At 38.9% G+C, this 26,141-nt stretch overlaps 2 protein-coding genes across 4 annotated transcripts in view; both read left to right on the top strand.

The window, feature by feature from the left end:
• The window catches only part of IL12B (interleukin 12B), a gene marked incomplete at its 3' end in the record, with an annotated part of 149,763 nt that extends 136,090 nt beyond the window's left edge, over positions 1–13,673 (top strand). The window contains exons 1-8 of one of the 3 annotated variants that reach the window (XM_080555908.1): positions 1,006–1,484; positions 4,121–4,202; positions 6,187–6,468; positions 7,975–8,092; positions 9,132–9,325; positions 10,145–10,290; positions 11,596–11,717; positions 11,986–13,673. In XM_080555908.1, coding sequence (XP_080412034.1) covers positions 4,121–4,202; positions 6,187–6,468; positions 7,975–8,092; positions 9,132–9,325; positions 10,145–10,290; positions 11,596–11,717; positions 11,986–11,989 — 948 coding nt within the window. In that variant the 5' untranslated portion in view covers positions 1,006–1,484. Of the gene's footprint in view, positions 1,485–3,318; positions 4,203–6,186; positions 6,469–7,974; positions 8,093–9,131; positions 9,326–10,144; positions 10,291–11,595; positions 11,722–11,985 lie in introns of those variants that run through there. The other 2 variants (XM_080555906.1, XM_080555907.1) reach the window with 2 other exon arrangements.
• Positions 13,674–20,323: 6,650 nt separating this feature from the next.
• LOC308177968 (ovomucoid-like) lies at positions 20,324–26,141 on the top strand. Its single transcript, XM_080555909.1, has 4 exons — positions 20,324–20,474; positions 22,668–22,687; positions 24,811–24,938; positions 25,503–26,141. Exons 1-4 carry the CDS (start codon positions 20,411–20,413, stop codon positions 25,546–25,548), a joined length of 258 nt encoding a protein of 85 aa, XP_080412035.1. The 5' UTR covers positions 20,324–20,410; the 3' UTR covers positions 25,549–26,141.

Below are 26,141 nucleotides of genomic sequence, written 5' to 3' on the forward strand. Positions count from 1 at the left end.
TGCTCTTTGCTCTGGCTGTGATCTCTAGCAAAGGAGAGTGTGGGGCTGATTTGAGTAACAGGATAGATACACGGGGCTCATCAGGGAAGTTGTTAGGCCCTTCTGAGTGCCATTGCAAGGCTTTTGTTACATGCTTTGTCAGATGGGAGGGAGTTAAAGCTCAGCTGCCAAGGGTGTATGTGATCTCTCTCGAGCAGGGCTTCTTTGAAGAAGATGGCTAAAGAGAGGAAGGGGTTCCACCTGCAATACTGCACATTTGTGTAAGGCCTTCAGCACAGGTAAAGAGTTCTGAAAGTACCCTCCTCCAAATAAGAGCCTGCCACCCCCTCTGCTATTGTGCTTCCCAAATGCGTGACAATGAATAGGAACTTCATGCCCTGGGAACTGCTGGGTTTGTAAATTTGTCTCACTGCTAATTTGTGTTGGGCTGTGGGAATACTACTGTCCCTAGAGAGTACACAGGCTAGAGCTCTGTCTCCTTACGAATTCTTAAAGCATGTCAAGTTGAATTTCAAAGCATTTTTGTGCTTTCATAAGGAATGTATTTCTTCCTGCTTATAACTTGTTAGTCTTATTATTCAGGTTTGGAATAGGGCTAGAAGAACAACTCAGTTTTGTTCTGCCTGAAAAAGAAAGTGAATCATTTTCTATAACAACAACAACAACAAAAAATAATAATAATAAAATAAACTTTTTTCCTCATTTTCAAAGTATATGCTATATATGGGGCTTTTCTTATGGTTTAGTACAGGTCAAAAAAGAACATCAATTTGTAAAGAAAAAACAATAGGTTTTAGTTAAAAGCTGCCAACATAAAATAATGTGGCAATTTCAGGTTTTTATATCCCAGACAGAACTATTTGTTTATATTTTGGTTGACCTAAGTCAATTTTTAGACAATTTTTAGTGACTTTAGTCAATTTTTTCTCAATTTTTAGAATAAATGCAATTCTAAAACAGCAATTAAAAAAACATTTTCCCTTAACTCTACTTCTGACTGATGTGGTAGCTGGGATTTTAATTCATGTAATTATCTCTTTAGTGCTTACCAGGTAGTAATAGATTTAGTTTATTTAACTTTCTCTTTCTGTCTTCATAATATATTTCCCATCAGACAGTTTTGGAAGTTTACTTAGTCTGTATTTACTCTTCCCCAGATGATGAGATTAGAGAGACAGAAAATCGAGCAGGAAAGGAAATGCCTCTGGCATCCCATAAAGGTCATTGTAACAATCTCATAATCTCATTTCCTCTTTAAAGTTTACCTGGGAGTCCCAAACTTTTTTTTTTTTTGCCTTAGCTCTGCCACTATGTAAAAAAGGAACTCAAGTCCCGTGTTGCAATTCTGTGGTATTGCGGTGAAACGGAGCATCCCTTTCCTTTCAGAGTTTACAAGTATTTATAAGGGAGCCAGCACTTTGCTTCCTTCAGATCACAAAACCAACCTGCCTGACAACTTCAACTAACAGGCGTCGCGGGAAAAGGTAAGAATTCCTTTCTTCTTTAACACTGGGGCAACACAAGCCTGGCACCAGCAGACTTCAGATGAAACTAAAGAAAACTTAAAAAAAATTTGTAAGTGTATTTGAATACTTGTCATGACATTTTTCTCAGAACAGTACTTAAATGTGCCTGAAGTTAAATGTATGTTGTATATATGTACACAGCTAGTAGAATTATTATCTAAGAGAATAGCTAATGTTATAAATTAATGATTGTTTCTATGTTACCAATATTCATTAACGGAGTGTGTTTATAGATAGATATATATTTATGATTAGGCTGTTCTCTGTTTTAAAAAAATGCAACACCATTGGCTTGGCCCTGCCTTGAGCTGGGACTGGTTCAGGGGACATAAATTACTTTCTGACATAAATTACTCTGCAATTCTCAGTGAAGGAATCTGTGTTGATTTATAGCACCTCATGCTCTGGATCACAGGGAGCACATGACGTTGGTACGCTGTCCTCAGCTATGAAGTCCTCAGGCAACTGCACTGATTACTGATGTTCAGAAACAGAGTTTATTTCTGATTAATTTTTCAACAAAATTGTGAGTTGGGGGGGAAGATAATTTTAGACGGAAGTTAACTTTTTTCATCAGAAACATGAATTGTGAAGCTTCTTCTTAAAATCAGACAGAATTTTTTATTTACTAGTTGGTATTAAAAAGAAAGACTTTTTTATCCCCTTCCCCTCCCTCCAAGTTTTTAATTGATATTTCAGTTATCAGTTTTATGAAGCATAGAGATGAATGCCATGTGGCAGTGAAAGACATCATCATCTTTCAGAAAGATGAAAAAGGTATTTTTCTTTCAAAAATTACAGATAAACCTGCTTACAGTAGAAAATCAGGAGCCAAGAATGTTTACCTTCTAATGAAGCAATATACTGCTGACAGGCTGCCTGACAGTAGCTGGTTTTTGACTAAGGCTTCTGCCTCTCTCTGAGTTCAGATGCAATGTGAGCTGGTTCCTCTCTTGGATACTCTCTCAGGACACTATCCTCATACCTTCTGGTCCCATTAATAGCTGTGCTGTGTGGCATACAAAATCAGATGGCATTGCTTTCTTTGATATTGGCCCAGAAACAGCTGACTTCCGATCAAGTTAATCTTGCTAAGACTGCTAATAATAGCAGGAGCTGTCAGTGAGTAACAGATTTGGTGCACATACAAATACACACAAACTCCATAAACACAGATGAAAATGTTTCATGGAACATGAGAAGAAATCATGAGGATTACTCCCCTTCCATTGCGAAAGAGTTGTTTGCGAAATGAAACTGCTTGGAAAAAAAAACAACAAAACACCTAATTTTGTCTTGTTTACACACATTCAGATTTCCACTGATAGTCAGAATAGACTTTGAAAGATATATTCACCTATCTCTTTTTCTAAGTCATTAGACTAACTCTAAGTCTTTCCTGTTCATTTTGTTTACTCTCCAGTTAAAGGAAAAATGCCTGAAAGTGTACCTAAGTAACTGTTTAAGTTTTTGTTTTATGTTTCTGTTGGTTATTACAGTATTTGGCAAACAGTGTTTTTGTTTCATGAAGGGCTCTAGCTTATTCTGAATTCAGGACAAAGAATTTTATGTGGGATCTAGAACATGATTTATATATATTGAATAGGTAATACAGATTCACTATATTTATGTAATATTATATATTAACATTATATAATTATGTAACATTATTGTAACATATAATGTATATATGTGTGTGTATATGTATATATGTATATATATAATGTATATATTGTATATATAATTATGTATCATTAATGTAACATATAATGTTACATTATGTAACATTTTTATATACATCTATATAGTCTCACATGAGATATGTGTACATGTCTCAAATGAACACAATGACAATCATATGCATATCTTGCCATTTCTGAAAATACAGCTGTGGCACTTATTTCAGAAGGAATTTTGCCTGAAATTGCTTGCAAGATAAATCAGGCTGTGCAGCCTCAGATGGATACTAGGTGTAGGACCAGTTAGTCAGTATTGAAGCCAGCTTTACACTGCATTATTGACACTGCTGTCACTTGTTCTCACAGCGATGGTGAAGACTACAGTCCAGAAAAATACTTCAGCTGCTGCTTCATCTTATTCACAATCGTTTTTTTTTCTTTTCTTTTAATAGGACTATTGACATGCTTAAACCAAGGAATGTATTTAAAAGCTTTGTAGGATTGGAATTTATGTCCATTAATCCTTTGGTCCAGTTCCTTATTCATGCAAGTAGCCTCACTGGCATCAGTAGAGCTTTTCTTTCCTGAGGAGTATTTAAGTTAGGGACTTGGGAATGCTTCTGAGCTCTTGACCAGATAAAAGCCAAGACTTATGCATAAAATTGCCTCTGAGTTCCATGATTTCTTCTCTCACAAACTGGTTCATGGTATGAATAACTAGCAGATCAAAATCTTGCCTTGAAGTCCAGTGCACACCTGCTATGCAATTTTGATGTAGTCTCAGAATTCTTAGAATGGGATAATGTTTCTTAGTTCACTGGAGCTGAATCTGTCTTCTTATTCAGCTCTGAGCTGAATTTCAGTACACACTCTAGAATCCTAAATTAAGTTAAGTAATTTATGTTTTCCCTGCAGATGTCTCACCTACTATTTGCCATACTTTCATTACTTTCCTTTGCTGCCCTTTTGGAAGCCCAGTGGAAACTGAGAGAGAATGGTAAGAAGTCTTTGCTTACTGAGAGCAACAGCTGAGTGTAGGTCACAAGTGTGTTTCATAGTTGTGTGCACAAGCATTGAGTTGTTAACTGTAGTTTCCTAGGCCAAGGTTCTTTCTATCTGATTGTGAATAGCTAGCCAACTAATTGGTATTAATGGAAGACATATTTAGAAGTCCTAAAATATTGTCTCATACAATAGCTATTCATCTGAATATTTGCATTAGAAACTGTCTTATTCCCTATTCCGTGTTCTCTTGTTTCAAAAGTTTCAGTCATGCAGTCCAGAAGCAGAAACAGTATCTTGTGACTTATGTACAGCCCACAAGCAAACAGCGAAGAATTAATTGTCAAAAAAAAGATTTCACAGAAAAAAAAAAAAAGAAAAAATCCTAGAACTTAGAAATTGTTTATCCAGCTTTTCTGGTGAATAAATTAAATGCAAATCCATTTGTAAATGAATAGAGGGTCAGTAATAAACAAATCTTTTAAATAATTTACTCACCAGAAAATTTCACTAAATTCAGATAATCAGATTTGCTGCTTTTTATCAGCCAGCGTAGTGTTATAATTCAGGCTGTCTTCATTGCGATTATCCAAAAAGGACCCTAATCACCATGAAAAAAGCATTCTCAATCTGACTGTAAAAAAATAACTTAATTACTTTTTGCAGTATCTTTATGTTAAAAAATTATTTATCTTATGGGTTCCCTGAGCAATATCCCCTGTGCCGAAAATTGCAGAAATGTTTATCACAGTATTGAGAACACACTTTTTTATCTTCGTGTTTGAACTCTGAGATTTATCTTACCTATGCTTCAAATATCCATAAGCAGTTTGCTAAGTTCCTAGAGTTGCATGGTTTCTGCCACTTAAGGTTCAGCATTTGACATGTATTTCTTACTGTTTCTTCTCAGTGGTAAAGTCTTAAAGCTCTTATTTTGGTAGTGAAATGTCCTGGTGAAAAGGTCTTATTGCTCACTGGAAGTCTGGTTTCCTGAGCTGAGTGCTTGCTGTGGTTGTTGACACACTGAGAAACAAATTTTTGCCTCTTCTTGCCTGTAGAAGAGTCTCTGAGAGCACGGATTATGGTTGGGGAGCCTGTGACAGTAGTAGTAGTAGTATGTCTGTGCAATAGCAATTAAATTTGAGAACTGCTGCCACACAGAAGTGCAGGTGAAAATCTTCAGCCAACCTGACTACTACTTCACTTCCCATGTGAAACCATAGCAAAGAGACAAGATAATATTCCTTTAGTGGAATTATTCCGAATTATTTTATGTGGTGTGTTTACGAATTTAGAAAGACCAGCAGGGCACTGCAGAGTTACAGGATGGCATTTAGAAGACAGCATGTCCTTGTTGCAGTCCTCTTTCCTCTGATGTAGCTCAGAGATCCCGTCTCTTAATAATTGCTCCATTTGGACCGGAGTGTTACAAGTAAAGATTGTTCCCTATAGAAAATGGAAACCAACATTAGCTACACTCATATACAAACCACTTACCTAGAACTCCTCTCCTTCCCATTATTCACTCACAGACCTTTGACACTGAGGAGGTCCTATGGTGGAGCCAAGCACCATAGTACTGAGGGCTATTACATGCCCTTCTGTGAGCAAAAGCTAAGGGCCACGTGCAGGAAGAATATCTGGGCGCAGTGTGTCCTAGTGTCCTCACCTTTAAAAGAAAGGTACCTGCCTCCTTCCCATGGTTATAAACTGCTGTAAGATTCTCTGGGAACACAGGAAAAATCATTTCTTCAATGAAAATGTCATCCCTACTGTCCAGCAGGTTCTAGATAGATTTTAAATTACTAAGTCAAACCTCTCCTTTTACTGAAGATCTCCAGATGACAGTGGGGATCTAAAGAAAGTCAGGGATTTGTTAGCAGTTTCCTGGAGAGCAGAGCTGAAAAAGGGTCTGAGCTCAGTTACCACACTGTTAAGTACGAATAGCTGCTAACGTCTTTTTCTGCAATCTCCACAAGTGTATGTCATAGAATCTGAGTGGAATGATGAGACACCAGCTAAAAAATTGGAGCTCACCTGTAACACATCTGATGAAGCACTGCCAGTTTACTGGAAAAAGGGCACAGAACTGAAAGGAACTGGAAGGACTCTGATTGCTGAAGTGAAAGAGTTCCCGGATGCTGGCAACTACACCTGTCTGACAGCTAATACCCATGAAGTTGTCAGCTATGATTTCTTCCTCATAAGTAAAATAGACTCCAACGGGCAAATGATAAGGTCAATTCTGAAAAGTTATAAAGGTATGTTCATGGGATGATGTGGTGTATCTTGGTCAGCTTTGTGCATTGCACTTTTGTGAAGAGCAGAGGGAGCTCTCTTGAGAAATGTGTGAGAAATGTGCACTTTAAAATGTGTCCTCTCCAAACACTGTGACAGTGAAAGGGAGATGATGACTTTCTGCATGTTTGTGCATGGCACTACTGATGAGCAGCATAGGAATCTGTTGTTATGGGCTTAATTTAGGACTCTCTAGACTCATAGGATGGAGTGATAACACTGGTATAAAATATATGGTATAACATCAATACTACGCCACTGCTTTTCAGGTAGGGAAACAACTGATTTGCTTTTCCTCCATCTCACAGACCCAGCACTCAGGAGAGGGTCTGCCTCTAACAAGCAAATCACTGGAAAGCCAGGGCTACGTGATTTGACAGAACCAGGGGCTGATCTAGATTTTAAGTGCTGTCATTTGGGCTTCTCTATTCATGACTAATTCACTGGAACAGGCCTGTGATATTTTGCATTTTTGCAATGAACCTCACTCATTTAAAGGGGGCTTTTAAAAAAGATGGAGGACAACTTTTTGCTTGGGCAGATAATGATAGGACGAGAGAATGGTTTTAAACTAGAAGAGGGGAGATTTAGACTAGAGGTTAGGAGGAAATTCCTCACACAGAAGGTGGTGAGGCACTGGAACAGGTTGCCCAGAAAAGCTGTGGATGTCCCATCCCTGGAGGTGTTCCAGATCAGGTTGGACGAGGCCCTGGGCAACCTGATCTAGTGGGTGGCGTCCCTGCCCATGGCAGGGGGAGTTGGAACTGGGTGATCTTTAAGGCCCCTTCCAACCCAAGCCATTCTATCATTCTGTGATTCTATGATTTATATCTCAGCATGCAGTCCCTCACTGTAGGGCCAGAAACTTACCAATTTCCAAGTTTTTTTTCCCTGGCTCCATGACCCACATATCAGATTCTGTAGACTGACCTGCCAGTCAACTATATCCAGGGTATAACACAGAGCTGCTGAGAGTCTGCAGTGCTGGGCAGCAGAGAGAACACACACCTGTACTGAGGCCTCATCCACTTCCACACTGGAGGCGTTTCCACCGAGTGCCCCAGGGTGCAAAGTCATGAGGTTGTCCCGTGTGTGAAGTCATGAGATTATCCACTGCCTGCACTCTCATGCACTGGGTAACAAATACAGAGGTTTTCCAACTGAATAGCTGCACTGTTTCTCTATGAAAGGAACAATATATTTGTCTATATAAATCACTTACTGACAGCTCTCTGCAACAGCTTGTGTGTTCTAGCTCCCATCAACAGCCACGTTGATATGGTTAATGCGGTGCTATGTAAACCAGCCTTCAGCCTCTAACTGCGGTTGTATGGCTTTTTAGCTGGAGGTGCCCTAATGGGCAGCATGAAATTGTGTCTGCCTACATACCCACCACCTGCCAAAGGAGACAGGAATCTGTTGAACTGTTTTCTCTCTTCTTTGACTGTTTTCTTTCTTTGTCCATCTAGAGCCAAACAGGACGTTTTTAAAATGTGAAGCAAAGAACTACTCTGGAATTTTCATGTGTTCATGGATGACAGAAAATGAGAGTCCAAATGTGAAGTTCACAATCAGAAGTCTTAAAGGGTAAAAGCTTGTACTTTCCTTAGCCACCTCACAGCAAGGCCAGAAGAGCCCTTGATATTACTCTTTGTAGGAGATCCTGGACTGTAGGCTATTGAAGGCACATAGAAGGGGATGAGTCCCACTTTCAGAGTCTCAACATCTGTAAAATGTTTTGAGATGTCCCTGAGACTAGCTTAACTGATAAGGGCATGGAAGTTGCTCAGAAATTAATAAAAATTGAAAACGGAGTAACCCCCACTGGACTGTTAGAGCTGCTGCAGTACGGCCACAGAATAACTTAAGCAATAGCAAAAGCAGTTCATGAAGGGGAGAGAGAGGAAGTTGAGCCAAAAGGAGAAACAATCATAGCACTGAGTCCCTTTGCAGATCTAGTGGAATTAAGGGAGTAGGAGGCTGCACCCACTGCAAAAGCCACATGTCCACTGCCAAGTCTCTGTTGAGGAACACTGCAGAAACCTGCGAGGGAAATATGTGAGGGGAACCTTGTGGGGATTTCCTACCTCCCACTACTCTTGAGGGTTTCTCCAAAACATGGAGTGCTTGGGCAAAGGTCATTTCAGTTTGTTAAAGAGGAAACAACTGTAAACTGTTTATTTTGCTGAATGCAAAAATAGACCAAGACTCAGGAAGTACTTTAGAGATGGCATCTTTTATTTGTTTCACAATGGAATAATTTAACCTTGACCTACTTCTTCCAGCAGGGTTTTGGAAAGGGCTGAGGAACACAGTTAGTTACTAGAGCTTGTCACAGTGCAGTGGTAATTAGAAAAGGAGATATCCTGGTTTAGGTTTAAACACAAATTTCTCCTTATAAGGTGGTGGTGCTGGGGGCTTTTGTGATTTTTTTATGTGTAATATAGCACTAAAAATGTAAAAATGTTCCCACTGAAACTGTTTCTGCAGTTACTGAAGTGCAGACATAGAGTGATAGATGCAACAGCAAAACATCATCTTAACAATTGCATAGTATCATTATGGCAACAAAATTCTCAGAAGAAACCGGCATTTCCATTTTTTTTCTTTTCTGTTTCATATTCAGCTCTCACGGAGATGTCACCTGCAGCACCCCTGTAGCTCACACTGATAAATCAGTGACTGAATACACAGCCCAGTGCCAGAAAGAAAACTACTGTCAATTTGCTGAAGAGCACCAGCCAATTGAGATGTTCCTGGAGGTCATTGATGAGGTGGAATATGAGAACTACACTAGCAGCTTCTTCATTAGAGATATCAGTGAGTAAACCAGAAATCACCACCAATTCTTAGCTTTATTCTTGCTGTTGGTAGTGGAACTCACAATGGTAGCTGACTGAACCAAGCATGGGAATCCCTGCCCTCTTCTACTGTAAATCTGTATCAAGCCTCCAGTTACAGGAACAGGGGAAAACAAATCATAACTGCAGTCTGGAAGAAGATGAGGAAGTGAAGAAGCAACATACCCATAGCTTGTGACCTTCAACCCTCTCTCCCCCACATCTGCCAGAAGTTTCTGTAGCCTACTCTGTTAGATATGTTTAGGATAGGGCATGAGGGAGAAGTCAGAGAATAACCAATAACCCAGCAGGCTCTGCACTGAGAAATGCAGATTTACTCTGATGATGGTTAATGCTAGGTATGCCTCACTCCTGATCCATTCTCACAGATGGACATCCAGGGCAGGCTAACAGAAACTGACAGGAAATAAGAGGACCAGCTGTGACCATGATGGCACAGGGCACAGGAAAATGAAGCAGCATCCTAAAGAAACAGATGTTTTACTAAGTGCCTTAGCAATCAGCAAGGGTTAAAGGTAACCCTCTGTCTCTAACAGAGTCCTCTACAATCTTCCAGGCAAAAAAAAAAAAGAACAATCTCACCCAGAAAGTCTCAGGGAGTGTTGTTAATTCTCCATAAGAAGCATACAAGGCAGTTCTTACACATCATGCCAAGTCCTGTCTTAATTTAACGGAGGCTCCGAAAGCTGGTTCATATAAAACTAATCAACAGTAGTACATTAACATGTGATATTATGCTGCTAATGTGAATTAATACATTCTATGTTTTCTCTTGCAGTAAAACCTGATCCACCCCAATGTCAGTATGCAGGCACAAATGGAACAGTGACCTGGACGTATCCCAGAACATGGAGCACACCAAAGACCTACTTCCCTTTGACTTTCAAGGTCAAAGTTGAACGTAGAAAGAAACATGAAAACCAGGTAGAGATAAACATTTGATACATGATTTTCCTGCTTTGACGTGCAGTTTAAATAAATAAATAAATAAATAAAAGGTGCTGAGCCCCATATGTGGTAAGGTTCTGTTTTGGAAGAAAATGACCTCCTTCCTAGTTCAATGAGCAGTAAGATCCAGGCAACACTCAGGGGTGGATGCAACCTGATGTAACTGGGGAGATAAAATCCTGTCCAGCATTGCATAGCCATATTAGCATAAGAAAAGTATCTACTAACTCATTAGTAGGCTGTGTGGGTCCTAATGTGGGAAAATCCCAATTTCAATAAGCCTAGGATCTGTTGCACTGAATTCCTTGTATGTTGTTAGTACCTGAGCAGCTCAGACTGACTTTTTAGTTGCATTGGCAAGCAAGGAATCAATGACTCATTTGGAAGCATTTCTGTGGAGACTGGTTAAAACTACAGTCTTTGGCTCTCACGTTCCAGTTGTCAGTTAATTGTTAACTAAATATTACTAATCCATATTAGCTTGAAATAACAAAATGGGTTTGCTTCTGTTGCTAATGCTTATGGGTATGCTAAAGGACACAGAACAGCAGTATGGTGATTTGTCTAGGTTGGCAAAGACATCAACAGCAAAACTGGAAAGAAGTGCTTAGACCAGCTGACCATAGTGCAGGTCCTTAACTGCAGTGCTGCTCCGCCTTGGTTGAGCAATCCGAAAAGTGAACAAATGTAATCATTACAGTCTGACAACTGATTAAACCAAGGACACTAAAGATGTCGTTTTATATATGAAAAAAATAAGCAAGCTTTTACCAGCAGATGGAGCCATTTACCTAGTGCTGATTCCTTGATTTTAGCAGGGCTGCATTGTGCAATCTATTAGGTAGAGAAACTGGCCAGTCCACAGAGCGCTACTTGTATCTGCCACAAGTCTTCAGTGGAAGTCTCAACAATACTGAAAATCAGCAACTTCTGACTATTATGGTTCCCTCTGTGGGCAAGAAGAAAAAAGAGAAAAACTGTGATAGACAAAAAACCCCTTTGTTTTAGTGACAGTTTCACTTTGGGGTTTGGATCACTTTACATCATTAGCTTCAATAGAAAGTGGCAGGTTTAGTTGTTTCTGCTGAGACTAAAGTTCTTACGGTTTAGTTGTTTCTGCTGAGACTAAAGTTCTTACAACTCTCATGACTTCGACATCTATGAGATGGTGCCTTTGAAACAACAGAGCACCAGTAGTTTTTTGAGTTACACGCACTTATTGCAGTCTGTCTGGCACTTTACTGTATGACCCTTACTGATGGAGCTGTGCTCTGTTCATAGGATTATGACACCGATGAGCAGTCTATTCAGATTCCAGTGATTGGGCCAAAAGACAAGATCTCTGTGAAGGCCAGGGACCGCTATTACAACTCATCCTGGAGTGAGTGGTCTTCACTTTGCAGGTAAACCCTACAGAGCCTCTACTGGAGGAGCAGGGGGCCGTAGCTGGACAGGTGCTCTCAATAGTGAAAGTGAATTCCTAATCCCCGGAAGACAGGGGAACTTCTGAGGCCTGCATTATCTGGTTCTGAGTCTTTTAGAGTAATTGAGGGGTGGTGTTTCACTAGATGGCTCAGACCAGCAAAGCTTTATTGAGAAACGGGCTAAAAGTCTAGGTCTGGGGAAAATGAAGATAATTCCTTTGTAAATTTCCTTTCTCTTATTTTACAGATAACCAGTAAGAGATCCTAGGAGCACAATGCTCCTAAAGGAAGCAAAGGATGAATTAGGACAAGTAAATAAGCATAACTAGAAGAAAAATCTGCATTCGAGATTATTAAGAAGCCACGACATATCTTTTTTCGTAATAGATTAATATCACCTCTAGCATACATCATGTTATATTAACATGTGTGGTATTTTGATGCATTGCTGTTAGCTATTATTGTAGGTTCTGCATATTATTGTATTGCATTTATTTATTTATCTATTTATTATTTTCTTGATATGAATAGCAATGTCAGATGATGGCAGCTGCTAGTAAAAGTGCTTCGTCTGTTAATTGATATGGAAAATAACTTACAGAATGAGCTGTTTATTGTTTTTTAATTGTCTATTTATTTAATTAATTATTTATGTATTTAATTATTTAAGTATTTAATTATTTATTATTATTTATTTTGTTGAAATACATCAGCATAGAAAGTCTTGGCTGCATGAGGCAGCTATGTATCATGTATCTGGGCCATCATCATCTTCCAGTCTGACAGTTAATATTTTAGAAGAAGGAACTGCAAGTTCAGAGTCCTGGAAATGTTACCTGCTGTATTTTGTCAGCTGTTTGTGCTTACATCATGTTGATGGTCAAGCTGGTCAACACTGAAAATGGTTGTTGCATGAGAGATCAACCATTCCTGAAGCCCTACACTTGCAGCTGAGCCCAAGCTGCAGTGGGAGTGATGGGAGTGCCAGTAGTTGGCAGGGAGGCAGCTTCAAGGTGCCTGCATTCATTCATTCCAAAGCTGTTGTTAGGAGTCCTGCTGCCACCTTCCATGAGCATGAAAGTAAATGGCAGCCAGTAGCTGAATATAACACCTCCTAAATAAAACTATTTTTCTTTCATGCTTGTGATCATTAGAGGGCTTTTATTTGGTGGCCCATGTCTAGCCAGTGCATCTCTTACAGTGGAGTTTTCTGGTAACAAAATTCACTCAGACCTGCTATGCTACAGGCACACCAAGAAGGCACAAGTAGTCAGGAATTTGCAACGGAAACCAAAGGCAACTTAAATTATATAAAAGTCTAACTGCAGCGTATCTGATATTTCAGAGAGCAATTGGTAACTGGTTTTATAGATGAATGTTAAGCATCTAAGTAAAGTTAGAATATTAGAATACAGATTTCTATAGTTAATTTTGAAATTGCTTCCCTAGTACTGCAAGATGTGCTAGGTGTCTTCACAGAACCTTAGGAAAAAAAATCAAGTCCTAGTTCTGAACTGCTTACAGTGTAAGTCCCCCGGTCTGGAAAAAAGCAGAAGCATGCGTTGAAGCCTGTACGTTTCTGTCAAACAACCTAAACTATGACTTTCAGGAGGGCAAAGTACTTTCAAATATCTTGGAGGATTTAGGCCTTAATCCCTGATACAGAATCACTGAAATTAAGAGAAATTTCCATTGTGACCATGCTTCCTTTTTTTTCCTGTCTTAGAAGTGGGTGGTGATTTAAAGTCTTTAAACATTGAAACATGGGAAGTATCTGATATTTCAGAAAACTGTTGATAATCTAGCTACAAGTGCTGCTAGTATTTATTAATATTTTGTATACTTCTTATTTCTGCTATAAATGCAAGAATTAAATTAACTTAATGACATACTTGTTTTTCAAAGAAGCTAATAAATGCATCTACAAAAAGAAAATTTGGTTTACTTGTGATCTTTTAAGATGAACGGTTAATATGACATGTGACTTTACCAGAATATTTACACTGCTTCTGAGGCAACGTCTGCAGGGAGACGTAATATCTTTTCTTATATGAACTGACCAATGCTACCAAATTCATGGCCTGTAAAACTGTACAGGACAACGTGTGACGTGTGGTGCAGAACCCTCTTCTGCAAGCTGAGAAATGATTGCTTCTTTTGCAGTCTAAGGGTACATTGAAATTCATTGGCCTTTGTGGTCAGGAGGTTTGCAACTGAAACCAGGCTGACATATCTTGAGGTCTTTGAGGTTTCTCTCTGATACTGTTGGTACAGTGTTCAGAATTAGTGGGACCTTTCAGTTCTTCAGATATCTTAGGTGAAACCCTGGCACCATTGAAACCAATCATTGAAACCCCGTATTAACTTTGAATCACACTAGTTTTCACACAGAAATACTCAGGTTAATGTACAAGTATCCCGACAAAGCCAATACTGATCTATTGTCTTAAGGGAATATGCCTTTCTGTGCCAACAGCAAAGCATGGCTTGAAACTCCCGTTTCTTCTGCAGAAAGCAAGTTAATTGTAAGATGGCTGCACTCTAAGACGTAAAGTTGGCTACAATCTTTGATTATCTGTTTCCTGGGACCTGATACAGCACCTCTGAACGTCTGCTCTAGAAATTGTCACAGTCTCCCATCTCTGAGCAGCTCACATTTGTAGAAGAAGGTGTTACTATCACACCACATATTCACTAGGGTGTCTCCATATACATATATTTCCTAATGTATTCTATCTGTTCAAGAAAATAATAGTTGATGTGTCAGTTAATCCTCATGCTTCTCTTTTTTAATTCCTCTCCTTGTTGAGCTGCAAATAATCTGGAAACCTTATAAATTTAACAACGACACTCAGTTGGCCTGCACAATGCACAAAGTTGCCCTCAAAGCCTTCAGACCGCAAAACCAAAGTTGCAGAACTAAAATCATGATGGAATTAAGTGTATTCCTGTGGATCCTATTGTATGACAGTCGTTAATTATAGGATCACAAAATATGTCTTTTACTAGACCCCTGTCTTACTCACCATTCTCTGGAAATGGGCAGCACCTCCAGCTTTCTCTTTGTACTCATCATTCAGCATGGGACTTTAGATTTTACCTACCACACCCCCATACATCTGCACTGAACACAGACTGACTAATTCCCTTCAGGGCTTTTTGTGGGTGCTCCTCATCTTAAAGAATGCTTTACAAATAGTTGATGTACTTAATGAGGCACTAATAGGTTGCAGTAGGAGCTTGCTATCCTCTATGTGCTCCCACCATTAGAGGTGGGTAAGCAGGCACTTGCTAACATCAAAAGGGAAAAAAGGCTTACATTTAATTACAGGTTTTGTGAGAGAACTCATATTAAGATTTCAGTTCCAAATGCTTCACATCCACCCATCCTTCCATATTGGCTTTCAGTTTTTCCCTCTTCATAAGTTGTAGCTTCTCTCTTATAAAAATCATAGTATTTTTAATGAAGGCAAAATCAACGTATGTCCTCTACCTTTGCTCTGAGACATTCAGCAATGTTAGAAGAAACTTCCTCGAATATTTCAGTTTGACTGACTTCTGTGTGACAGAATTTCAAAGTGCAAACCACATGGAAATTACATCTTGAAATATAAAACAGAAGGCGATTTAAAATAAGACCTATTCAATACTCACTTTCCAGTTCATTCAATGCTTCATGTTAAGCTGTTAGTGCCTATTTTGCATATGTCTGTGAAGGAAGAATCAAGTCATTGAGCAATGGTGTGACACCAAGACAAAAGGATTCACAAGGTAGCTGCACAACAGTGGATATCACAACATTGCAATTTATCTTAAAGATATCAGAAGATACAAAGAAAAACAATAAAGATCAGCTCTAGCCTTTGCAGATTGTTTCTGTAGTTGTTTGTTTCTTTGGATTTTTGACTTTCTAGAATAACATGTGAAATGTTCAGCTGGGATCTGTCCCAGCTTGATACCTTCAATTTTACAGAAAAAGTCCTTTGATTTTTCTTAAGGTGTGGAAAATAAGAAATTCACTTGCCTTCAGGCAAATACCCAAATGTTTTGGCACAGTTTGATGACTTAAGAACTACATCATTTGATTCTCATGCCTTCCATTGAGCAAGACTTTAAATTCTTAATTAATTGCACATGGGTGGACAACCCTAACCACTTACACACAAAAAAACCTGAAGGAGAACTGGGTTATGTATAAACATGCACTGGAATCACTAATACGTCAGAATTCCTACTCTTGACAATATCAGTATCAACCTTGGCTTGTACATTCTTCCCAGGGATACGTGGCTGCATGAGAATGTTTTTAGCTATTCCATGTGCCTTTTTTTCAGTGCTGTTGATGTCCTCAATGTAAGGCACTCTGCCTTATGAATGGGAACAAGCTACTATACATCAATACTTTCTGGAATGCAGCCAGATAACATCCTCCCATGCAGAATAAAACAGGCACTTGACTAATGACTTGCTGCAGCAGCATATTTGGCATCACATTCTGGCTCTGCTCAGAGCTCCAAAAATAAATGCAATATATCAATAATTGTGACATATATTCTCACACTCAGAAAAACATGCACTGCGTATTATATCTTTATCAGATGTAACAGGCCCATTAAAGCTAATAAACATTTGCTCACTACGTAAAGACTTTTTCTTCTTCAAAACAACAACTTGGAGAGGTAAGAAGTTGGGAAAAGACAAGATACAGTGATAAAAGTAGAAAATTATCAGAGCCCCCCAGTAATATACATGTATTCAAAACAGCACCCCCCTGTCTGATGGAAACCAACAGGAGTTTGCTGATGAGGCCAACATTTTACTTGGACTTTTTCAATCCGAGCAGAGTATTTACCATCAATTTCAGAACTAGTTTTAGCTGTGGTAAAAAGGCCTACTCATTGAACTCTGGGAAGCAGATATTACTAAATAGGTCTGAACATTTGTTTTGCAACCAATCATACTTCTAAGTAGCTAAAATCAGTACAACTTACTACTACTCTGTTGTCCGTGTCTGCACTGTGAAATCTAGAAATGCTGCCTCATAAGGACAAATACAATACTCCACAAAATCCCTAAGCAGGTGACTGCCAGCAACAATTCATATTCACCTACACGAATCACAGATTCGGTGTAGGTTGGCATGGACCACTGGAGGTCAGCTGGTTCCACAGATCCCTGCCCCACCACCAAACCATGGCCAATTTAGAAGAGTTTTTGAATGTCTCCAAGGATGGAGTTCACATAATCTCTTTGGCCAACCTATTCCAACATTTGGCTACTCTCATTGTGAAATTTGTTTTCCTCACTTCTAATTGGAATTTCTCTTGTTGCAATCTGCAGTATTCTTTCTCCTCCTTTCACTGTGTACCTCTAAGAATAGTCTGGCTCTGTCTTCTCTGTACCCCCCTATAAAATAGCTGAAGACAACAATAAGACTTTGCCTCCTGTCTTCAAAGTGAGCAAACTAATTCTCTCAACCTCTCCTAGCATGTGCTTCATCCCTCTAAACATCTTCTTGGTGGTCCTTCACTAGACTTGCTCCAGTATTTCAGAGTCTTTCATGTGCAGGGGACCCAGAACCATACACAGCAGTCCACACACAGCCTTGTGAGTGCCGAGCAGAGTGGAATAATTATTTCTTTTGACGTGATAACTGTATTCTTAACAATACAGCCTAGTATGTGGGGTCAGACTTCTTCACAACAGGGCAAACCACTGGCTCAGGTTCAGCTTGTCCACCAAGAGAAGAACCGCTCTGTATTCTCCGCTCAATCTGCTTCTGAATATTCTTGGAGGCAGCATTTTGACTTGGAGGAACCTTTGGCCTACCTGAGGATGACAGGTCTCAGGCTGTCAGACCAGCTCCGTTTAAAGACTACCAGAGCAAACAAGTCTCTGCAAGTTTGGACAGAAAAGTGCCTCAGATGAAGCACATTTTCAGTCAACTGGTGAATATCTTTGCACTTTGCCAATATGAATTCTTCCCATTCTTGAAGTTAGGCAGATGGATATTGAGGCATTTTGGTATCCTTTTAAATAGGAGTTGTAATAAAGGCTTTGTGGCATTAATTTTACAAATTTCATTTTGAGATTTTGCATCTAAGTATTACCTCATTGTAGAAAGTGAAACCAAATATTGCTTTCTGTGTATGGCATTTTTCTTCCCAAAGCTTCAGGATAGATTTGATGTTTCAAAATGCAAAAAACTCCAGTTTTGTTGGATCTCTGCTGTGTCCTACTTCTAGTGTTCTGCCTCTTATGCACCCTACAATATATCAAAGCTTCTCATCAGATACCCATCCTATCTAAATGGTCTGGGCAGGCCCTACACAGCTTAAAGTCTGTTGCTCAGAAAATGAATGATAATTTAATTTGGAAGCCCTAATCAAAACACCTAAACACTACCTGAAAGGAAACATTCACACCATGGATTTGCTGCTATGGGGCACAGAATAAGCATCAGGAATCCTTTTGATATTACGATAACTTTTAAATGCCAAGAAAAATCTCAGCCAAAATCTGTCTCACTCATTAGCCCACCTCCAAATATCTCACTCATTACCCCCACCTCCAAATGTGCTGTCTTCCTTTCTTCACTAGGCCTCAGAAAACCTTCCTACAGCATTCTGTAAACAGATGCTTATATCCTTTTGCTAGAACGATGGGATAGATACTGAGGTTGCATCAGACAGTGCACTCTATAGCAGCAAATTAGGCAAGACGGTGCAACCAAAGTGGGAGGTTTCCTCATACCAGTGTCAAGGAAGCTGCGTGTTCCGTCAAGCTGCAGTTTTATAGCTTCAAGTAGTCCTCTGAAGTCTTGTTTGCTAAAAACTATTCAGACTAGGAGTATCTTCTTGATTTTTAGGGTTTTGTTCTTGCTGCCTAGAGTAGCAATCATCAACATCAGCCAACAAACATTTCATGAATATTCTCTATGAATTCATTCATTCACATTCTAAGCCAGGCTTTTGGGCTTTCCAGAACCAAAAGTCCACTGACAGCTCACAGCAGCTGAATCCAGACCAAATAATTTAAACCATAGCTTGTCTTTTGTTAACTGCACCTTATAGGAACACACACATATTGCCAAAGCAAAAAATAAATAAATAAAATCTGCAGGCCTCCACCCCAGACCAGATCTTCAACTATCCTGTTCTTCCCCTATCTTAATGTGGAACTGCAATTCAATGGCATTTTTTTTAATTTTTTTTTTATTTTTTACCACCAGAAGTGATGAGAAATTAACCATTTATTCATTATCTGCATTCTTTAAAGACAAGATGATCAGTATCCCTCTTGCTCTCCACACAGAAGCATGAGTTAGCAGGGCCCGAGGTCTACTTGACGTACTACAACTTTTTTGAAAGGATATTCAGTCTCTCTATTTTACTGAATTTAGCATATATGACCCTAACTCCTGCATGGCATAAAAGCCCCAAGCTGTCTTGCAATGTAGGTGATCACTGAAATATTGTGAATTGTAATGGTGCGCAGGGATCTTTCATACTGTGACAATTTGCACAGCTACACTCCAAATCACTAAGCAGAAGGCAGTTCTGGACAGATGGGTACAAACAGAAATATGGTTTCAAAACATGATTTTTCTTTGCACTTTAGGAAAAGACTCAGATCTGAGTTTTCCATTGTGCCACTACCCTTTGCCCGTATTATAAAAGTAATGGAGTTATGCCTGTTGTCACTAACACACTGGTATGTTGGATTTGTTTAAAGAATCCTGTGTATGACACTCATTGCACTGGAACTGTCCGCAAAGGAAAAGATGGGTAGGCAGAGGGACCTTCTCCTTCTCACCATGACAGTAAATTTGACAGTAACTCAGCTGGATGCACAATGCCTGGGAACTCATCACTTCTTTTCACAAGGCCGTGGAATACAGTATTTTTGCTCCTTTCTTCACATCACATTGTTTCTGAGCACCAGACTGGTGGAACTTTAAAGGCAGAAGAACACGGAAAGGCTAGGAGATCGCTGGGCTGTGTGTGAAGGTGAGTGTGGGTATTCACACAAAAGACACACTTTTCCAGTCACAACTACTCCCACAAAGCAGTTTGAAAGGACTCAGTGCATGGCCATGTTAACCAGCATCTCCTCTGCCCACAGCTAGTGACAGGGGTCTCAAAATTTTCAGGAGAATAGGATTTCAGCATTTCAGCTACACTGGTATGAATCTTTTGGAATGCTCCCAGTAGAATTATTGTTGTTATAATTATTATTATTATTATATTTTTGCATGGGAATTATGTTCAGCTCTGAGAGTCAATATGGCAATAACAGATCAGCAATAAGTAACCACCTTACTGAGTCACACCTTGAACTTGCTAATGGAGATGGAACAGTTAATTAGGCAAGGGGATTAGCCAAAGAACAATACGTCTCCTTTATCAACACAATCCATGCTGTGACTCTCATCTTTGCCCTGTACGTCTGACCTTCATGCTGTGCAGAAGACATTCTTAGTGACACTACCCATGGGCAACACCTTCTTCTAATTACCTTCTACAAAGGGGATTTCATCATCAGGGTTCCTGCTCGCTGTGTGTGTGTATATATATGTATCTGTACCCACAGATGCGTGAATACGCATTTAAGCTAAGTGTTCTGGAACCAACCTTGGAGCACAGGTTGGCTGTGAAACAGGTCAAGAAACTATGTCTGCCATGAAGATAACAGGCGCTTTTGTGCTCCTCACCCTGGCAGTTCTTTGCTTAGCAAGTGAGTAGCCCTTTTTTATTTCCTAATATATTATAGTTCTAATGTTTGAGTACTTCAGACTTCTCAGTCTACTAGGATAGGTAGCAATGGTTGCTGGGCTGGGGTGGCAGAAAGTAAGTGAAATTTTATGCTTGTGCATTTGTTAGTAAACACTATTTCACCAGCTTTACAGTTGCCGACTTGGGCAGATGAAACTTATTTCTTGATGGTGGTGTGACTCAGAGCTGCCTTCTGCACTGTAACTAAAGCGTGAACTGCAAAGTCTAGATACTAAAGCAGGTTTTTTTTACCAATTCATTTCTTTCTTTGATCTGAGTGCATTGCTTGGAGCTGATGAGATCCTTCTCCTGCCAAACTGAGCAAGCAGGAGATAGCTGATTATGCCATAAAAGATGCTGTGAATAACCTCCATTACGATGCTAATTTGTCAGGATGGAGATCGCTTTGAGGCGCAAGTTGCTCTATGGTAAAATATGGAGCTCGGAGGAATTTCTTGAGTAATTTACTTGTAATTCTCTTGGTAATTTATTTATTTTTTAGAGCAAAAACTTTCAGAAGAAAAAAAAGCATATTTAGAATAACTGAATGTGGGGAGTGCAAGTCTTCTCTGCTATTAGTATAGTGTGGTCCGATAGCCACATGAATGTTAAGTAAAATACGATGAAATTACTAAAACAAAACTGAAGTTATGAAACATAACCCTTTTCCATTTTGAATGGCTCAGAAAATTTTGCTTTGAAAATCATCTCAAAATCAAAATTTTTATGAAAAATTACAATTTCCATGGTATAATATGCTTTTGATGAAAAATAGTCTTTCAAGCAGTTTCATTCATTGCAATGGCAAAACAAAAAAACAAATATTGCTTTCATAAGAATGCCAGCAAATCCATTCCTTGGATGTTCTAGCTTATCTTCTCTGCTTTAAAACTTTACGGATCAATTATTTTTGAGCCAGATCTTTTTCGCCTTAACTCCCAAATACATAGTGGGTATAAAAAGATTACCAGAGAGAAAAAAAAAATATAAAAATCTTAATGTTTCTGTGGACATAGGTTAAATCTGATCTGATTCCAGAATCATGAAAATTCGGTAAAGCTTCTGATGACATTGACCAAAACTTGACATAGTGAATAATTTATGCTAGTTTTCTTTACTTTGGGTGACTTTATTTAATCAGAAGATGTAAAGAGCTCCATGGAAGTGAATTTTAGTGCAAAGCTTCATGTCAGCTGAATCCTGATTCAAACCAGCTGTACTTAATCAGAAAAATAAGAACTAGAGCTGTATTGCTTTTTATATTACACTGCATTTTCTTCCTGCTCCTTCTGTACAGAAAACCACTGCCTGATAGCTTCTATCCTTTTGAAGCCACAGAATGACAATTACAGGAGAGGAGAAGAACAAAATACATTCCTAAGGAAAGTAACGAATGTGTCACCATAGTGGACACATGCCAATGTTACTTGATTACTTTCTGGGAGGTGTAATTATCATTGAATAGCTGGTTTGAAGGAGCTTTTTGAAGCCCCACCTGAGATCAGGGCTCCGTTATATTAGATGCCATGTATATACAAAACAGGAGCCAATCCTTCTCCGAATAGTTTGGATTCCATATTGATTGGCAAGGGAAAACAATTTTTAAAGTGGTACTATGATCCAAATTTCATTATCATCATAATCTATATATTTAGCATTATATTTTAATGAAGATACTATCCTCATTATAGACAGAAGATCAAAGTATAAAAGGACAGCATGACTTGCCTACAGCCACATATGATTTTTTTGGTAGACCTGGGAATTAAAACTCACTCATGCCCAACCAATTCATACTGAAGAAGATGGGCCATTTAATGTAATATTGACTCCTGGGTCTTTCACTGATCTTTTTTCACATCTTTCACTGATGAAAAAGGGAACAATAGGCTCCATTCCCTCTGACGACAAAGGCTGTTCTAGCTGCTGACACAGATTTCTAAGGTAAACAATGCAGTAAGACCCGCTTATTTAATAGGTCCTGACACATGTATCATATTCAACACTGAAAAACTATGTCACTATTTACTTTCACGAAGGTAAGAGACTTGGTGTTGCTGGAAGGGCTGGTGCTGATGAAACAAGCCCAGTTGCAAACTGAATATTTACAACAGTGCATTTTATTTTATCTTTTGTGATTCTGTTTATATTGCAGATGCTGCCAAAGAGGATGCGGTGAGTCATTTTTCTCCTTTATTTCTTGATAAAAATACATAGTTTGTAACAACAGTGCACAGAGATTGATGAGGTCAGAGAAAACATACTAAACATTAATTAATTGCAGCCAAAGTAAAAAAGAAATCCCTGAGGCTGAGATATGTGGTTTCCATATAGTTGCGCTGACACCTTCCAGATGTTTGTTTGTATAATGTAATCTGGGCAAGAGAATGGTTAGGGCAAAATTATAAGCCAGAGAAATTGAGATTTTTTTTATATTTATCTGGTGACATTATAAGGCTTGCTTGGTGACTTTCAGATCCTAAATCATACACCTAAAGATTTTAATTTATCCCTGACTATGATGGAGCATCTATTCTGGTGTCATCCTCTGAAATAAATGAGCCACTAAGTAGTACAAGTCCATGCTCAGGTGACCAGAGACAATTTCTTGAGGGGTCTAGCGGACAGCAGCAGTGTATGGACATCCACGTGTGAACACACACAGAACATGGCCCCAAACTAGCACAATATACACAGCATCCACTACTTGAACCTACACAGCCATACACTCTTTTCCAGGAAGAGACTGTTGCACTCTCCCATTTTACGAACCATTACATGTATATATGAGGCAAATCCACCCAGTTCCTAGCTTTTTTATTAGTTAGTGTTTGACCAATTTTAAACTGAGAGGTACAAATACGGAGATTCCCACCCATGCCACTGCCTCAGCTGGGTTGGGTTGTGGAATTGGCTGTGTCAGGTCTCTGACCTGCCTTTGTGATTGGGGTTAGGTGTGCTGCCTCCTGCTTTCCAGCCCACTGTTTGAAATGCTTTGGAGAAAAGGGAAATGACCAAATGAAGGAAAAATCTAGGTTAACTAATATCCCAAATGCTTTTCTTATGGGACACTGGATTTGAGCCTGTAATACCTAAAAGAGTGATCGGTTAATGACCCTTTTGCCAGAGGAACTAACTCAATCTGTCAGTCTTCACTGTAGCCATGGCACAGGCTGCTGGAGGAGCTGCCCCAACACAGTTCCTCATTCATCACTCTCATGCAGACCGTGGACAAACACCGGTGTAAAAATAATCACATAATCTGCAATAAATTCCAGGTTTTGGTTGAAGTAAACTCCTCCTTTTCACTAGGAGGTAGAACGAAGGGAAAAAAAAATCAGGCCATAACGAGAGAACAGCAAAGCTAGGTTCTGTTTTAAATACTTATGTTTATAACTTATTTTTGATAAATCTTCAGAAAGGACAAGTTTCAATCATAGTTTCCCTGCAAAGACAAATGTTTCAAATTCTCACTAGACTGGCAGTAAAAAGAGCTGAGCCAATTTTAGTTACAACAGCACATAAGAAGAGAGGTGATTTCCAAGGCGATGAAATCCAGGCTTTCACGGAAAACAAATAGCACATTGAATAGAATACGTGAACTGCACAAGGAGCTCTTTGTTTGTCAAATACCAGGAATGACATTCATTTGACAGATGAAGATTGAGCTCCAGAAACAGGACAGGAGCTCTTTTAGTCATTTATTTTATTAGTTTGTACTCTCATTTTTATATACAAGTCTGTAATAAATATGATCTCACTAAGAGTCTTTCAACAATTTGTTTTTACGCTAATACTTACCCAGGGCTTTACCTAATTCTGCCTGGCCAGGTCTCTTTACCAGTGTAAAAAGTGTCATAAGTTGCTATTTGTGGAATAAAGAGAAAGAAGCCCTTCACATCCTTAAAAAAATAATAATAATAATTACTGGAATTTACTGACATTTGCAACCATGTAGAAAAATATATTAAGACTCAAATTTTTGTAGTTGAAAAGCAGGCTGTATTTTTTTCCAGTGATTACATTTTTATTTAGACAGACAGCAAAATCCCCAAAGGTGCTCTCTATCTGACATTGGTAGCATCACACACATCTGTCAGAAGAAATATTCCTTTTTTTTGAGGATTAAGCTCAGCTAGCATAGATGGTAGAGCACAACTGACTGTGCTTCTCTACAGCAGCTGACAACCTTATCGTAGATCAAAAAAAATCACATATATCCATTATTTATGTAGGTGAATAGAGAATGTGAGAAAGATGTATTCCATCTTCAAAAAAAAATGATACTGTATTTGCAGGTAGACTGCAGTGAATACAAGAGGTTAGAGAGAGGAAGACCTATTTATTGTGAAAAACTCTACCAACCTTTTTGTGGCTCTGATGGGAAAACATATAACAACAAATGTTCCTTCTGCAAGGCTGTCCTGTAAGTAACATACTAAGTAATGACTCCCGAATAAGCTAAATTCTGAGATTATCTGAGTTCTCTGGTATTTCCACTCCACATAAATACTGTCATTCTATTCAGGGTCTCAATTACTTTGCATCTTTGCTTAAGAGGCTGCATTCCTTTGCCTCTTTCCTTATCTTTATAGATTAATTGTTTCTCCCACCAAGAGTCAGTTGATCTAAACAGATGACCTTGGTATTTGTGTGAGCAGCACAAATATTCCTATTCTAGCAGAAACTGGAGGTTGGACAATAACAGAGTTGACTGAGCCACACATGGCTAACAAGGCATCTGGGCCAAATCAAGTCATACAAGAATTCAAAAGTTGTATTGGACATATCAGAAACTTTTCTTGCTTTTTATGTATATAACATAATTTTTAAAAGAAAGTGCTTTACAAATCAGTGCCTTCTTGTCTGCTGCAAACATTTATAGCGTCTTCTTTGTTAGCACTCTGTTGGCTGAGGACTTCGTAGATGTTTTAGTTCATAACGTTAAGTTTACTATCTGCAATGTCTATGTCCTTCCTTTCTTTTGCAGGAGAAGTAGAGGAGCCTTACATATGAAGCAAGAAGGTGCATGCTGAATGAATTCTGTGGGACAGAGAAGAATGCTGAGAACAGCTTTTCACGGCCTTATCATGATCTCTTAATTTAATTTCATTCACCCTGCCTGTCCTAATGATGGCAAACAAAGCTCCAAGTAGACTTTTCAACTGTGTGCTGTCATTTGTGCTGCCCTCTTATCCAGAGTGCTGGGATTGACAGTTCTGTCCTCCAGTTCAGGATTCTCATGAGCATTCCTGTTTCTCTAACAAATTGGTTTTCACATGAGCACTTCACTGTATATTTGTCTGCATAATGAAAGTTAAACCTTCTTACATTGCCACTTGATTTTAGTGCAGGCATTGCCTCAGCTCTCCTCGGTGGTGTTTTCTCTCATTTACCTAGAAACTTCTGCACGCACTTCTTTTCAAAGGCCTCAGCTTTCCTGGGAAGTGTTTGGACTCTTCCAGTTTTGTAGTTAAATTTTAAATTCTCATTTTTCTTTTAACTTTGTACAATTCTGATTCATTTATGTTTAGCTTCTTAGTTTGCATGTTTATTACAATAAATGTAGACTCTTTTTATTTTTTGTCCGTGGCAACCTTTATAAAGAATAAATATATTGTATCCGTTA

The sequence above is a fragment of the Anser brachyrhynchus genome (genome assembly GCF_964034855.1).
Source record: "Anser brachyrhynchus genome assembly, chromosome: 14".
Lineage (NCBI taxonomy): Eukaryota > Metazoa > Chordata > Aves > Anseriformes > Anatidae > Anser > Anser brachyrhynchus.

Coding starts and splice junctions, on each gene's coding strand:
- LOC308177968 (XM_080555909.1), top strand. CDS start 20,411: ATGTCTGCCATGAAGATAACAGGCGCTTTTGTGCTCCTCACCCTGGCA. Junction 20,475..22,667: donor GGCAGTTCTTTGCTTAGCAA/GTGAGTAGCCCT, acceptor TTTATATTGCAG/ATGCTGCCAAAGAGGATGCG. Junction 24,939..25,502: donor TCCTTCTGCAAGGCTGTCCT/GTAAGTAACATA, acceptor TTTCTTTTGCAG/GAGAAGTAGAGGAGCCTTAC.